General features: G+C 37.1%; 3 protein-coding genes across 8 annotated transcripts; 1 reads left to right on the forward strand and 2 right to left on the reverse strand.

The window, feature by feature from the left end:
* Nucleotides 1–872: 872 nt before the first annotated feature.
* On the reverse strand, nt 873–3,100 carry LOC7493229 (CBL-interacting serine/threonine-protein kinase 5). The gene has a single exon (XM_002304688.4). The coding sequence runs from the start codon at nt 2,444–2,446 to the stop codon at nt 1,064–1,066; it is 1,383 nt and encodes a 460-aa protein (XP_002304724.3). The 5' UTR covers nt 2,447–3,100; the 3' UTR covers nt 873–1,063.
* Nucleotides 3,101–3,432: 332 nt separating this feature from the next.
* On the reverse strand, nt 3,433–7,986 carry LOC7478300 (dehydrogenase/reductase SDR family member FEY). 5 transcript variants are annotated; one of them, XM_024596446.2, is made up of 3 exons: nt 7,826–7,986; nt 5,923–7,117; nt 3,433–3,903 (listed from the first exon to the last, which is right to left on the reverse strand). In XM_024596446.2, exon 2 carries the CDS (start codon nt 7,034–7,036, stop codon nt 5,924–5,926), a length of 1,113 nt encoding a protein of 370 aa, XP_024452214.2. In that variant the 5' UTR covers nt 7,037–7,117; nt 7,826–7,986; the 3' UTR covers nt 3,433–3,903; nt 5,923. The 5 variants fall into 5 exon arrangements, with proteins under 5 accessions (XP_024452214.2, XP_024452215.2, XP_024452213.2 ...); XM_024596447.2 differs by lacking the exon at nt 3,433–3,903 and adding an exon at nt 3,919–4,372; XM_024596445.2 differs by lacking the exon at nt 3,433–3,903 and having other exon boundaries at nt 5,683–7,117.
* Nucleotides 7,987–8,112: 126 nt separating this feature from the next.
* On the forward strand, nt 8,113–12,626 carry LOC7478301 (uncharacterized). Of its 2 annotated transcripts, XM_006385867.3 has the most exons (9): nt 8,113–8,372; nt 8,614–8,681; nt 9,905–9,972; nt 10,070–10,185; nt 11,426–11,532; nt 11,811–11,860; nt 11,943–12,025; nt 12,108–12,200; nt 12,279–12,626. In XM_006385867.3, the coding sequence occupies exons 2-9, from the start codon at nt 8,624–8,626 to the stop codon at nt 12,298–12,300; spliced, it is 597 nt and encodes a 198-aa protein (XP_006385929.1). In that variant the 5' UTR covers nt 8,113–8,372; nt 8,614–8,623; the 3' UTR covers nt 12,301–12,626. The 2 variants fall into 2 exon arrangements, with proteins under 2 accessions (XP_006385929.1, XP_002303851.1); XM_002303815.4 differs by having other exon boundaries at nt 12,108–12,626.
* The last annotated feature ends 1,348 nt before the right edge of the window (nt 12,627–13,974 follow it).

Raw genomic sequence — 13,974 nt, forward strand, 5'->3', positions numbered from 1 at the left:
TAGGTTATTTATATTTGATTGATCAATATAAAAAATCAATTCAAAATAAACTCAAATTAAATTAAATTTTAAGTTATTGACTTAAACTATATCAAGAGGGGTTTAATAATTATTAATTTTTTTAAAAGGTTTCAGTTTAAAAGGTCATTGGGATTGTCGCTCTTAACAAAACGACATGTCATGAATCGTTGCAAAGGGGTACAAGTTTAGCTCGAAGCCCATTATAACCCATTTGCCAAATCCATTATAACCACAAAAGGGAGGGAGATAAGAAGATCATTCTGGCCAAGAAAAAGTACAAATTTCCTGAAACAGACACTCTTTCTTTCGTCTGTTTGCCAGACCAAATGTTGTCAAGAACAAAATCACCTCTGATCCTTTCTTCAATGTTCCTTAATGTTTGAAACAATAAACCACATATCATTCTCGTCCCACCAAAAAAATAAGGTTGATGATTGTGTCCCCATGAAATGCAACAACCATCAAAAGCTCACACAAGATGCACGTGAAAACAAATAACTAATCGATGAGAGAATTAATTAATCCGAGTTGATTTAAGTTTATTTTTTAATTTTATTATGTTACATCGGATAGATTAGAAATTGAATTTTATAATTTTTTTATATTTTTTATATTAGATTATCTTGATCTCGTCATCCAGGTTTTGAAAGGTTAATTTAGATTGACTTAATTTTTTTATTTTTAATTTTTTTTTAATATTAAATTTATTAAGAATTGGACTTTAATATAATTTTTTATTTTATTTTTATAAAATTATCATGATCTCATCATCTAAATTATTATTATTTTAATCTAATATGCACCGTAGCGTTTGGCAAATTATCCAGTGAGAAGGAAATTTATAAGCAAACTAACCTGGGAAAATCATCAATCCTCTCTACTAATCTCTTGTTTAGACAAATTACATGCCCGTATATTCGCATTAATTAATAACATTACACAACACACAATTACAAAGCCTAAAACAAGCAAATATGTAAAACTTGGGACCGTTAGAGTTCTAATTTTGAGGCCTTTTGTCAATTAACGACCATTAACCATCCTAATTACTTGTCCCTACTTGGCCTTCATGAGAATCAATATTATCTCCTTGCCAACTCCAAACTATATCTTTTAGGGCAGGCCTGACATCTTCTTCACAGAATTTGGTGTACTCAAAAGTGTCACCGGAGCACTTGGATAGCTCGACCACCACAAGCTCGGCAGCCAACTCAAACACCTCTGCTGTCACCGCCAGTTTCCCCTTCCGTCCCTCCTCTTTTCCTAGCAATTTCACCTTAAATTCTGTATCACTCACTGCCACTCTAAAGTTCAACTTCTTTGCCACGGACTTCAACGTTGATAGGATCATTGATGCTGGACATTTTGAAGTGAACATTGAACCCCTTCTTCTCTTGGTCTCAAACAAACTTGATAAATCAAATCCTGATGACATTGAAGATATGAGTTCAAAAGCATTATAAAAAGGCGGCGAATGCTTCGATCCGGTTTTTCCCGGGAATTCCTCTTGATCTTCACTTCTAACTCCGTTTTCAGTATCTTCTAAATCATTAGGAGATACAGCAGATTGAGCAAGACCTTTTTGGAACCAACTATTTGCCCTGATCTCAGGGATTGTAATTCTCTTCTCAGGGTCCACAACAAGAAGATTGGAAATCAACCTCTTGGCATCCCTTGAAATCCACGGTGGGAACTCATATTCAGCCTTTAAAATCTTCACATACATCTTCATGGCGTTCTCATTGCGAAATGGCAAGTGCCCTGAAAGCAGCACGAATAGAATAACCCCACAAGACCAGGTATCAGCTTTAGCACCATCATAACCCTTCTTTCTTAGAACCTCTGGAGCCACATATGCAGGGGTGCCACACCGTGTGTGCAGCAAACCATCGTTCCATTTCTGCTCAGGCAAAGCAGAAAACCCGAAATCGGACACTTTCAAGTCTTCTTTGTCATCCAAAAGCAAGTTTTCGGGCTTTAAATCACGATGAGAAACGCCACGACTATGACAATAATCAACTGCACAAATCAACTGTTGGAAATATTTTCTTGCAAGATCTTCCTCCAGCCCTCCCTTCTTGATTTTGGCAAATAACTCACCACCTTTCACAAACTCCATTACAAAGAACACCTTTGATTTGGTAGCCATCACTTCTTTCAACTCCACTATATTTGGATGCTTCACAAGATGCATAATTGAGATTTCTCTCTTGATTTGCTCCATTAATCCTGTCCTCTTGACCTGATCCTTGTGCAACACTTTGATTGCAACATTTTCTTGTGTCACAAGATTCTTCCCTCTGTAGACCTTAGCAAACGTTCCTTGTCCTAACAACCTCCCCATCTCGTACTTTCCCAGGAGAATCTTTCTTGCACCATTATTGACATGGCAATCTTCATCTGCCACTTGCTCTGTTTCCATCATATAAGACTCTAACAGGTATGTCCAAAGGTGAAATTTTTCTTCCCTCTATTATACTAGAGTAATTCAAGAAAAAAGAGAGGAGATAATGAAGATGGTTATAGGAATTAAAAGGAGCAAGACGATCTTCCCTGATAATAATTCAATGAGACCATATTCAATCATCTTGCTGCTTTGGCCATAGGATTAATTAGGATAAATAAGATTTGTGGGGAAAAGATTGGCATCATGACCGAAAACATTGGGTGATTACAGGATTGGAGTAAAATGAGAGGAATTTGGTGGGGAAAATGGTGTTTAGTGGGGAAGCCAATGAGGCATCTAATGAGTGGATAGAAATAAGATTGTGAAGTGACCCATTGGAGGACATGGCTCATGGGTCCAGAGGGAGAGCCGGAGACAGTGAAAGATTAGGGAATCTACATCTACAGAGAAAATTTATGGCCAATAAGAGGCTGGAAGTATGGAAGTGATGTCGACCATATTATATTGATTCGTCTCCATAGTGAACCTTCTAGTCTAAGCAATTGAATGTCGGTATAGATGCAGGGATGACAATATAAGGACATCAAATCAGAGGAAAGATACTTCCAAGTATACACAAAGTATTATACGGTATGGAATCGAGCTATATGCTAAACGGCAAATCCAAGAAGGGGAAATGATTTCCATTTTGAGCAGGACAAGATGCACCAATTATTTGCGAAGGTTGCATCGTCACAAGATTGCGTGATTTTCTATATAATTATTTGTTTAATTGTTAAGCTTTTTTAGGATTTGTTTAGTTTAATAATTCTAATGGTAGATGAGATTTATTGGTTATATAACTTTTCAATTAATAATTTTTTTTATAAGAATTTAGATTTAGTATAAATACAAGTATCTAAGATTATTTTCTTATAGTAGATTAGGAGATTATCACTATTCATATTTAGAATTCATGAGATTAGAGTTTTCTATCTTGACAAACCTTATCATTATACACTACGTGATAAAAAGAGATTGAATATTCAACTGTCATTTACTCCCCAGAAATGACAGTCCAGGATTTAAGATAAGGCGGGCAACAAATGATGGCCAGCCCAGGATTTACAGAAGAAAGAAACAAGATAAGATTTTGGTCCACACGCCAGAGACTTCGAAAGTGGTGTTGAGGGCAAGAGTTTTCCATCAACAGGCACCGATCCCTTATCCTTTTCTTTTCCAGATGAACATCAGAATAATAGCGTGCCACGTTAGTAGGATTGCATTACATCATGGAAATGGTTGATTGAGGAGTCCAATATAATGAAGTATGACAATGTCTTTGTCGTGAAAAAGCGTGTGAAATGATGGGGGATGGGTTAACCTCTTGATGAGATACACCACCTAGTGATCAAGTTGCGCGTGGAGAGACAATAACGTTTGAAACCATGCCAGTTCATTCAGGAACCAATCACAAGACAAAGCAGAAGACATATCTGCTCAAAGACATATAAAATAAAGTTCATTCCTGTGGATTAAGTTAATTGGAAAGTTAATCAACAAATAAAACAACGTCCGGTAATGACGTAAACGAAATACATGGGATCAAGAATCGTGTAAGAGGCTGCCACTAGTTTAAAGACCTTAATTAAAGCATCTAGTGGGGCAAGATTACCAACCAATAATATGATGACAGTAGTCACTGATATATTCATCGTGTTTTTGTCATTATTGCTGAGCAAGGGGATTACTTTTCTTCATTTTCACTCGAGGATAGAGGACGCTTGCGGCTCTCAATAGCATGGCATAAACAGTGGGATAAATATTCAGCTCATCTGCTTATTCTGACCTCTTTAAAACCAATATTTGGTGGACCGACAGGAAACATCTGCCATAATTTGGCTACAAGCAATAGGATGCAATGCAATTTGAGAGAATAACAGAACTGTAGCTGTCAATCCTGATCTGATTCAGGAAAGGGTTTTTGAATTGTATCAATTAAATTTGATCGGATCAACAAAATTACTAAAAATATAATCAAGTCAATCAACTCAGTAATACCCTTCTAAGATCACACTCTAGGTTTCAGATTTTCCGAGTCAAATGACCAGGCAGAACCAGGTTTATCAAATATGAATAAAACAAAGGACTTTGAATTTTCTATCACATTAAATGCTTGTGCCCCATTTATAAAATTTGGGAAGATGTTTCCTCTCGTTGCACCAGAGACTGGTTCGAGAGAGAAGGAAATGAGTTCAGCGTCAAGAAAATCGGTGCCAAAACCAAGGAGATTAGAAAGTCAGTCCGAAAGCAAATTTCTCCCCGGAGATTGGCCGAGAAAGATTTGCTATAGGTTCAACACTATTTCAATTGTATACAAAAATCTACGTTATTCCTTTACTGGAATTGAACTTTCAAATATGTGATCTATTTCTTGTATCTTCTAAAAGTATTTCATTCATATAACGAAGTCTAATTTTATTTTGTTTTTAATAAGTACGATATTTCAGAGAAAAACAAATCACATTAACGTCAGTTTGGACCTTAAAAAACCAGAGGGCAAAGACACAGCGACTTTTTTGCTTTTGCCTAGCTGAAACATTAACTTGGTTTATGTAAGTCAATAGCTGATTAAATAGACAAGCTCTGGTTCGCTTCAACCAGTTAAAAAGTCAAAATACAAATCTTATAGACCAGAGACCTCACGGTACAATCATGGTATAAACAACTGAAGAGTTAACCAAAATAATGACTTTTCCTGCAATATTATCTAAGTTCCTAACAGTTTTTTTTAATTTAAAAAAGGCTCCAAAGAAATTCCAGAATCAATGGAGACTGCATCAATGGCAAAATATTCAGATGCGCATGTAGAAATTACACCTACTTAGCAAGACTGTTTATATTTGTGCCCTTGCATCCATAGTTATTAAATCCGGTTTGGTCTGGTGGACCTGTAACTTGTCAATTCAAAGCCTGACCCAGGCCAAGTTTTCTTTCAAACAGTTTTGAAAGGTGACCTAGTAAAACCCGATTAACCTGCCTGCTATGTCAACTCCGAAGGGTTTTTTAAAGTTTTGTCCTAAACAACATCATTTTATTTTGTAAAAAACTACAACGATATCATTTTGGGATAGACTCAGGTTGACCTGCCAATGTTTGGGCTGGATTGATAACTATGCTTGACATCTTTCTGTTCCTATATTTCGAGTGACATTTATGAATGAAACAAAAATCATCAAAGGAAATGCATGTGATTCCACAACATCCAGCACACATCAGGGAAAAACATGCTCCATGCATTGATGTCCACTGGCTAAACTCTTAACGTGTCTTACTACAAATTTTCAGACTTAACCAACAGAAATAACTTTTATAATTAATTTGAATTGAAGAGAATAGCCAAAAATGGAAATATGTGCAAGAGATGCTAGTTCTGCATGGCTAAGATATCCTCGACAAATTGAAGGCAGGATTCTGTCAAATCATTTCAGGCAAAAAGTGGAGTAGAAACTTACTTCAGCTATCCTTGTACTTGCACATGACTTCTTCCCCTTGGAGCAACTTCTCTACAGCATCAAGAGGAAGGCCAATCATATCCAATGTCTTTTCCCATACTTCATTAGCAGCTCTTGTGTTATGTGCTTCGTTGGCAGCACGTGTGGGACGACAATCATGTGAGATATAAGCACAAGTGGGCCATTCATCAGCCTTCAGTGCCTTACAGTATTCAGGAATTTCAGGAGCAGTAGCTGCATAAAGTGCACTTCTTGAACCTTCTTGGGCACTAAAGAGAAACAATGGTATAAAATTATAAGCAACTTGCACCAATTTTGGAAGGTCCCTTGTTACATTTGTGTGAACAGTTCCAGGAGATACACATAACACATTAATGCCAGCTTCAGGAGGCAGGCGTTTCTGTAAGACACTGTTGAACATGACCTGTGCAAGCTTGCTACTTGAATATGCCTTTGTACTATTGAATTTCTCTTTCCTCAAAGTAAAATTCATGTCATCTGTGTCGACAAAGCCCATATAATGCATAATGGAGTTCACGTTAATAATTCGGCTGGGAGAGCCCTTAACGAGAGATGGCAAAAGCAGTATAGAAAGCAATGCAGGAGCCAAAAAATTTACTTGCTGGTGTGTTTCGTACCCATCTTTTGAGAACTTCTGCGGCTCTCCCATAGAAAAGATTCCAGCATTATTGATAAGAACTTGCAAAGGTTTTGAGCGCGAGTTCCACGCCCTAGCAAATCTCACAACAGAAGTGAGGGAGAGAAGATTCAGCTCCATCACCTCAACACTGAGCAGGCTTGTTCCATGTCGTTCATCCTGCCACTTCATGATCAAATCAAAGGCTGCAGATTGGTTTCGTACAGCCATAACAACATGTGCCCCAGACACAGCCAATTGCCTGGCAGTTTCAAGTCCAATGCCACTCGTGGATCCAGTTATAATACATGTAACATCATGGAGCGGAGGTAAAGGCAATGGATTTTTCAGATGCCTTGCTTGCATCTTTTGGAATAACATCTCATAAATTACATAAGACCACCCAGTGAGGCTTTTCATCCACCATGGTGTCTGTTTTACTTTTCCAGTGAATGAAGAACGAGGAGAGGAATCCATACTTTCTCAATCTGATGCAGTAATTCCAAGTTGTATTAAATGGTTCGGTCACTAAAAATCAATGCTGACAACCTGCCATTCCTGCTACAATAAATGGTAATCCACTTAGCATACGCTTTACAACCAGATTTCCGTGTTGATGAGAGATAAAAATATATCAAACTGGTGACTACAATTATGGATATCTAAGTAATAATTAACAAGACATATTTTGGAATTCGGATCTTAAACGTTGCAGGTTATGCCAAATCTGAGTTCAAAAGGAAATGAAGTTCCACAACATAAATAAACACACAATTGGAGCATATTAAGTGCACATATAGCCAGAGTAACGATGTTCATATCCCCAGTCTATATGATAACCAAAGAAACTCAGGCATAGAAATCAAACCATGACATAAGAAAATAAAGAGCCAGAGAAGAATGTTTCAAGATTCCAATCCCCTAGTTTGACCTATCCAATCATGGGTTTTGAAATGGAGAACTGGATGTCAATGATAATTGTTTTCTGCAGCAATTTTTTTTTTTTTTGCATGTATGAAGTAAATCAATTGCTTTCGAAGATTAGAACTTGCTTGCTGCAAAGCTCAAAACTTTGCTTCGCCATTACATTGTTCGCAAAACAAAAACACAAAGCTCAAAACTCAAAACTCAAAACTTTGCTTTACCATTACATTGTAAGCAAAACAAAAGCACAAATGAAAGAAAGGTCACGACAGAATCCAAACAATATCCAGTCCATTGACAATATGTGGGAAAGAGAGACAAGAAAGGTAAAAGAAAAGTAACCTTTTTTATTGTAGATTTTGAGAATTTGGTGCAGACCCTTGGCCACAAAACTCACATATGTTAGCATTGACCGATTACAATTACTATTTATTCATTCATTGTTTTGTTGTGTTTCAGATTCTCTCCAGGGGGTTAAAAAAAAAACCTCGCTGGCTTTAGCCCACAAATAGCTTATGCCTGCCTGTCAATAAGCATCTCTGTACCTAATCTCCATTGAATAAAGTTTTTGTTTTGGATTCTGATTGCCCATGGTCACATGGGTTCGCTAGCCCTTCCTTGAAGGTTCTAGCTTTGACACCACATTTGCTATTAACTCCCTAGTTGGGCCTCTACTTACGGAAGGATGGCCAGCACGACAAAGTGAACGACCTGTCGGTTAGGCTTTGAAGGGTTTTTGCTCTTTCTTGGTTTTCGAAGCTTGATAGACAGAAACCCTCCAGATAATTCGCAGCCCAAAACTAGGAAAACCCGAAGTTGAACAGTGAACACAGAAAACACAAACTTCGTTGTATCTTTTGCTCTGTTCTTTCTCAGTTTCATCAAACAGGTAATAAAGCTTCGTCTTTTGTCATATTTTTTTTCTTTTATTAATTTAATGACTTCAAGAATTTATCCGTTTGAACTGGCTTTTAGGTTCTTGAAGTTGTATCTTACCTTGGCATTAATTTCTTGTTCTTGCCTGTGTCTTCTCGTTGAGAAAATTTTAATCAGTCCATGATTTGGATGCTTTATAGTGTGTGCTATTACTGGTAGTTAATTCTTTTCCTTTCTTTTTTGAAAATATTTAGGGGAAAGATTATGTCAAGGTCTAGACTTTCAAGAATTGGAGTTGGGATAGTTAAAGAGCTTTCAAGAGGTATGTAATACGCTCACATCTATTTCCATTTGTTTTTCTTAGGAGCAACGTGTTTTGTTATTTGGAATCTGCTCTTAGCTGCAGCTACTGTGTAAGACAAATTCATGTGTGATACAACTTCGAAGTTTGATTGAGAGAGTAACATTACTGAAAAATGTCAATTTGCACTTTTAAAAAAAAAATGATGTTTCATTGATCAAAAAGAAGTAGGAGCTCATCCTACTACAAAAGCAAGTGTCAGTAACTGATGACAAGAATGATAAAACTAGGCAAAATTCCAATGATTGTATATAGAATAAAGGCTTGTATTTAGAACAGCATCTTCTACAATTTAGTCTGAAGCAGTCTATAAAAAACAACTTGGCAAATCCACTTAGTCAGCTCATCAGGAGAATGCCCCTATTTCCATGAACTCTTTGATTCTTTTGCTTCAAAATACCATATATTGCAGCATTCCAGGCAATTCTAACTAAAGTATATTGAGAAAGCTTCTTTTGCAAGTGAACTTTAGCCCAATAAAACTCCGTTGTCCAATTCCAACTGGTCTGTTAGAACCACATTCTGCATAATGACTGACAAAACAGCTCCAGATTAAGTGCTGTTAAAGAAAAGATGGTGTTAGTCCTCATCAGCACAGCCACAAAGCAAACAACAGATATTTCTTCCCAACCTGATCTGCCTTACTCTGGTAGATAGCCTTATAAGCAGTGTGCCAGACAATAAACTATGTCTGGGAATATGGATGGGTACCCAGACAAGTTTATATCAAACTTTACTTCTCTGTATTTAATAAGTTCCCAAGCACTTCTGCCACTGAAAACCCTGTTAGGACTAGGCTTTCAATTAACACTACAATCACTCAAGGGATCAGGATGAATCACATCACAAATAGTCCCTGGAATTGTAGCCATAACATCAGATCTGGCATGAGGCCAGAACCATTCCTGATCTTTAATAACCATAGCAAGTTTTGCATCCAAATCGATTCCAGACTCGTAAACAACCCTGAAGCCATGTTCTTTGATTAGCACACCAATACGTTACCAATAATCCCACCATAGACTTGGATTTACCATTACCAACAGCATTTTGGATTTTGTCCCAAGCCAAGCCTCTGAGTTGTGGGAGCCTTTTCCAATACCAAGCAAAATCACCAGTACTTTTCAGATGAATAAATGCTTTATTATTCTCGTTGTTATACCAAACACTTCCTTGTTGTGCAGAACAATGTACAGCCTTGTGTAGAAAATCATTTATACGAAGGCCTTATAGTGCATGTTGGCGATCTCAGGTTAGTCCAAGGCGCCTATAGTTTTAATTGGAGTGATCTTCTGGTTGCCTTATTATTCTTATTTCTAGATGCCCATTGGTTCTTAATTTTGAAACAGGTCGAATTACACCCAGAATCTAAGGGGCACCAGGGTAGTATATTTCAAAAGCATCATCAGTTTTCTAGCACAGCTACCAGTAGAGATTCTGCAGATGGGAGTGACCCGAATGAGATGTAAGCTCTTTTGTGTTGAAGTTGTTTTTTACTGTTTCAAGAATTTGGCATTTGTGATGAGTACTTAATATCTTATCTCTACTCTTAGGAAGCAAAGTTAACTATGACAGCACCTGAAATTATCATAACCTGTAATATCATTTAGAAATTCTTCAGTAGATCCCGAGGAAAACTAGAAACCATGAAAATTATTTTTAGAAGATTGTTCAGTTGATTTGTTAGATGCCTATAATCTTGTATATATCGGAAATAAGAAAACAGGAGGTTTGTGCAAGCTTATGTAGGACATCTCACTACCTGTGGAACTTTTGGTGACAATTTTCTGTCATGTTCTATATGCTAACTCTCAGTTCATTAAGAAATAGCTTCCATAATTGTTCTTTGTTGTCATCGGGATTCTTTCCCTTATAATTGTAATCCTAGGACACTTCCTCTATTGAAAATTTTGTGTGAATCATTTCGAGGATACATGGTTTTTATATTGTTCATGATTTATGGTCAAACACATGATAATGGTTACAAAAGTAACTTGATATTAGAAATTGCCCATAAAAAGTATATAACCATGTCCCTGTATGTATCTTGTGGGAGTTCCTGTCTTGACATGCCATACCCATCTCAAAGCATCACTCATGTTTGTATTCCTGGTTGATAGCTTTAGTCTAATGAAAGAACTGATTAAGTTTGCATTTCCTTTTTGATTGAAAATATATTTGCAATAGACCTAGAAGAATAATTATATAGATGATGTGGATTCCATGCTCAATTACATAGACTCAAAATTCCAGAGGAAAAACTATAGTAGAAGCTAAGTAGTCATCCTTGCTGGAGGACTATGATATACTGTAACTGGAACAAGAATATTGTCACACCAAGTCGCAAGTCAATCTGCAACAAGGTTTGTTTCCTTGTGAATTTGGCACAAGTGCAAACGGTATACGAAGATCTCAGCTTCTGAACTGCCACCCTATAATCTAATCAAGAAAGGCATTGTAGGCGTTTAGTCTTCAAGCAAGACCCTGGAAGGAGATTTGAGTTCTGACATGCTTTGGCTATTGTTGAACATTCCATAAATGTGTTCAAAACTAACAATAGGCTCAAGTCTAACTGAGCTGATCAGTTTTATTACTGATAAGGAAAGAAAAGGAGCAAATCAGTTTGACAATTGTGATGGTATGATTATAATTAATTGCAGAAGTTATCTGCCACCCTTCTTCTCAATCTGGTGATGTTTGTGCAGGATATCTGTAACATTTGTAGATAAGGATGGAGAGGAAAAGGATATCAAGGTCCCAGTTGGAATGTCCATGTTAGAAGCTGCTCAAGAAAATGATATAGAACTTGAAGGCAAGGATTATAATGCAATTTTTTAGCTCAACTTTTCCATTTATGGTGGTTTGTAATTGGGTTTTCTGTTTCTATAATGTTTGCATTGTAGCAAATGTAGGCATAGAATATTCCACCCATCCTGTCTTTTAGTGATGAGATTTTTATTTATTTTTTATTTTTCTGCTTTTTTGTTGTCTGTATTCTCCTTCCATTTCTGCATTAGAAAACTTTGAGTAGATCATTCTGACGCATTTACTTAATAGTTTTTTTATTCTGTGCTTTTAATGTCATGCCAGGAGCATGTGAAGGCTCACTTGCCTGTTCGACATGTCATGTGATTGTGACGGTATGATACTGGACATAGCTTATGTCATAGTACCATGATTATTTCGAACTTATGAGGTACTTAATGTTGAATCTGGCTGTAGGACATGGAATACTACAACAAATTAGAAGACCCAACCGATGAGGAGAATGACATGTTGGATTTGGCCTTTGGGCTTACAGAAACGTGAGTTCTGTCAGCATCAAAACACTAAATGGATTTGTGGGCGTTGAATCTATATTGATTTTCCATGTTTTGAATTTTGCAGTTCTCGCCTGGGCTGTCAAGTGATCGCAAAGCCTGAGCTCAATGGAATGCGCTTAGCTCTTCCTGCTGCCACTCGTAATTTTGCCGTCGATGGGTATGTTCCAAAACCACACTAGACATGTTTTGGTACCAGAATGTGTTTGTTGAGTGTAAAAAAATGCAATCTTCACAGTTTTGTAGCTCCTTTACTGTAGTGGATCAATGAGCATCTCCAACATTCAAGTCATCCCTTTCCATTGATTATTACATATCTGTCTCAATAATCACTTTCCCCAAGACTTAAGAGCATACAGCATCAATGTTACTATTTCCTGGTCAGCTAAGTTGTTGCTAGACCTTGCAATTTTTATCATATAATTTATCACCAAACTTTACAGAATAGCATACAGCATCAATGTTACCATTTCCTGGTCAGCTAAGTTGTTGCTAGACCTTGCAATTTTTATCATATAATTTATCTCCGAACTTTACAGAATATGTAATTCAGTGCATAAATTTATTATATAACATTCTTTCTCAAGGACCGAGTTAAGTTAAAACGTGAGAGAAGTTGGTTTGTTAGCGATTTTTACATTGGAATTTCGATTCTTAGCTATGATATAAAATGATGAAATGATCAACGAGTCCCGGTCCCGGCTATGGCCAGGCTTCGCCAAAAATTCTTTTAATTTGGATAGAACGTCATGTACTTTCCTTTGAAACTATGCCTGTACGTTGGAGGGCGTGGCAGGACATGAAAAACACCCATGCTACCAGATTCAGTGAGACCTGTCAGCTAATATAACCTAGTGAGCTAACCCTACCGCACCTAGCTAATAGCACCCATGTTACCAGCATCATCACCATCGCCTTGTGAAAGGTTTTTGGAAGAGACTTTATATCACAAGTGTTGTAGAGAAATTCGACACTAGACATCATGACATGATAAAAGAAAAGGATTTATGCAACCCATTGCAATCAACTTCATAGAAAGATGAATTTTAGCTGAGTGGTGCTCATGTGGGGTGGGAGACGTACCCTCTAAATTAGCTCAGCGTCTTTAAGCGTACCAGTGATGAAGTCCTCCGCGCGAAATGGCTTTGGGGTGTCAATGTTGAGATTTGGGACGTTTCCGATATCAGAGTAATCAACATTATGATCATTTTGATTGCTGCTTTCAAGTTCCACAAGTGCTCAGCTAACCCGTCAAAGAGGGCACGGCGAGAGAGTTGAGAGTTGATGATCACACTGAGCTTCAAACTGAACTGAGCTGAGTTGAAGAGTTACGAGAGAGAATTTCCGAAGGTAACAAGCCATCACATTGTTCAGGTTCTACTAAATCCTGAAGGGTTGGGATGATATCTCCATCTATGAGAGGGAATTTGAGGAAATGGGCCAGTTCATAGGCTATTTTGCTCTTGTTACTGCTGGAATGGCCTTTCATTGCTATGAGGAATGGGGACTCGAACTGTTCTTCAATATCAATCCCTGGCTCCATTTCCTATCTTCCCACTGCTCTTGAATAATTGAAAGCTAGTATCATCACATCCCACCATCAGTAATTTATGTAGCCCTAAGAAACTGCATAAAAAGATCCCAAAGAGGGAAGAAGACTTCAACCAAAAGATTTAATTACTATATTCTTGAATTGCTGTAAACCAAGAAAAGAATATCTTTCTATTCCGACGTTCAAAAATTCTAGAAATTTTTTTGATATATATATTTATTGAATTAACAGAATGTCTCGAGTCAAATGACACAAGAAGCCACTCTGTATGCCTTTCCAAACATACTCCCTAATTTTGAGATTTACATGATTTCCTTGAAAATTAATTTGATATATATGGTGTTTATATACTAAAATGCTATCCATTATTTTCTATTGGACA

This window comes from Populus trichocarpa, chromosome 3, assembly GCF_000002775.5.
Source record: "Populus trichocarpa isolate Nisqually-1 chromosome 3, P.trichocarpa_v4.1, whole genome shotgun sequence".
Classification (NCBI taxonomy): domain Eukaryota; kingdom Viridiplantae; phylum Streptophyta; class Magnoliopsida; order Malpighiales; family Salicaceae; genus Populus; species Populus trichocarpa.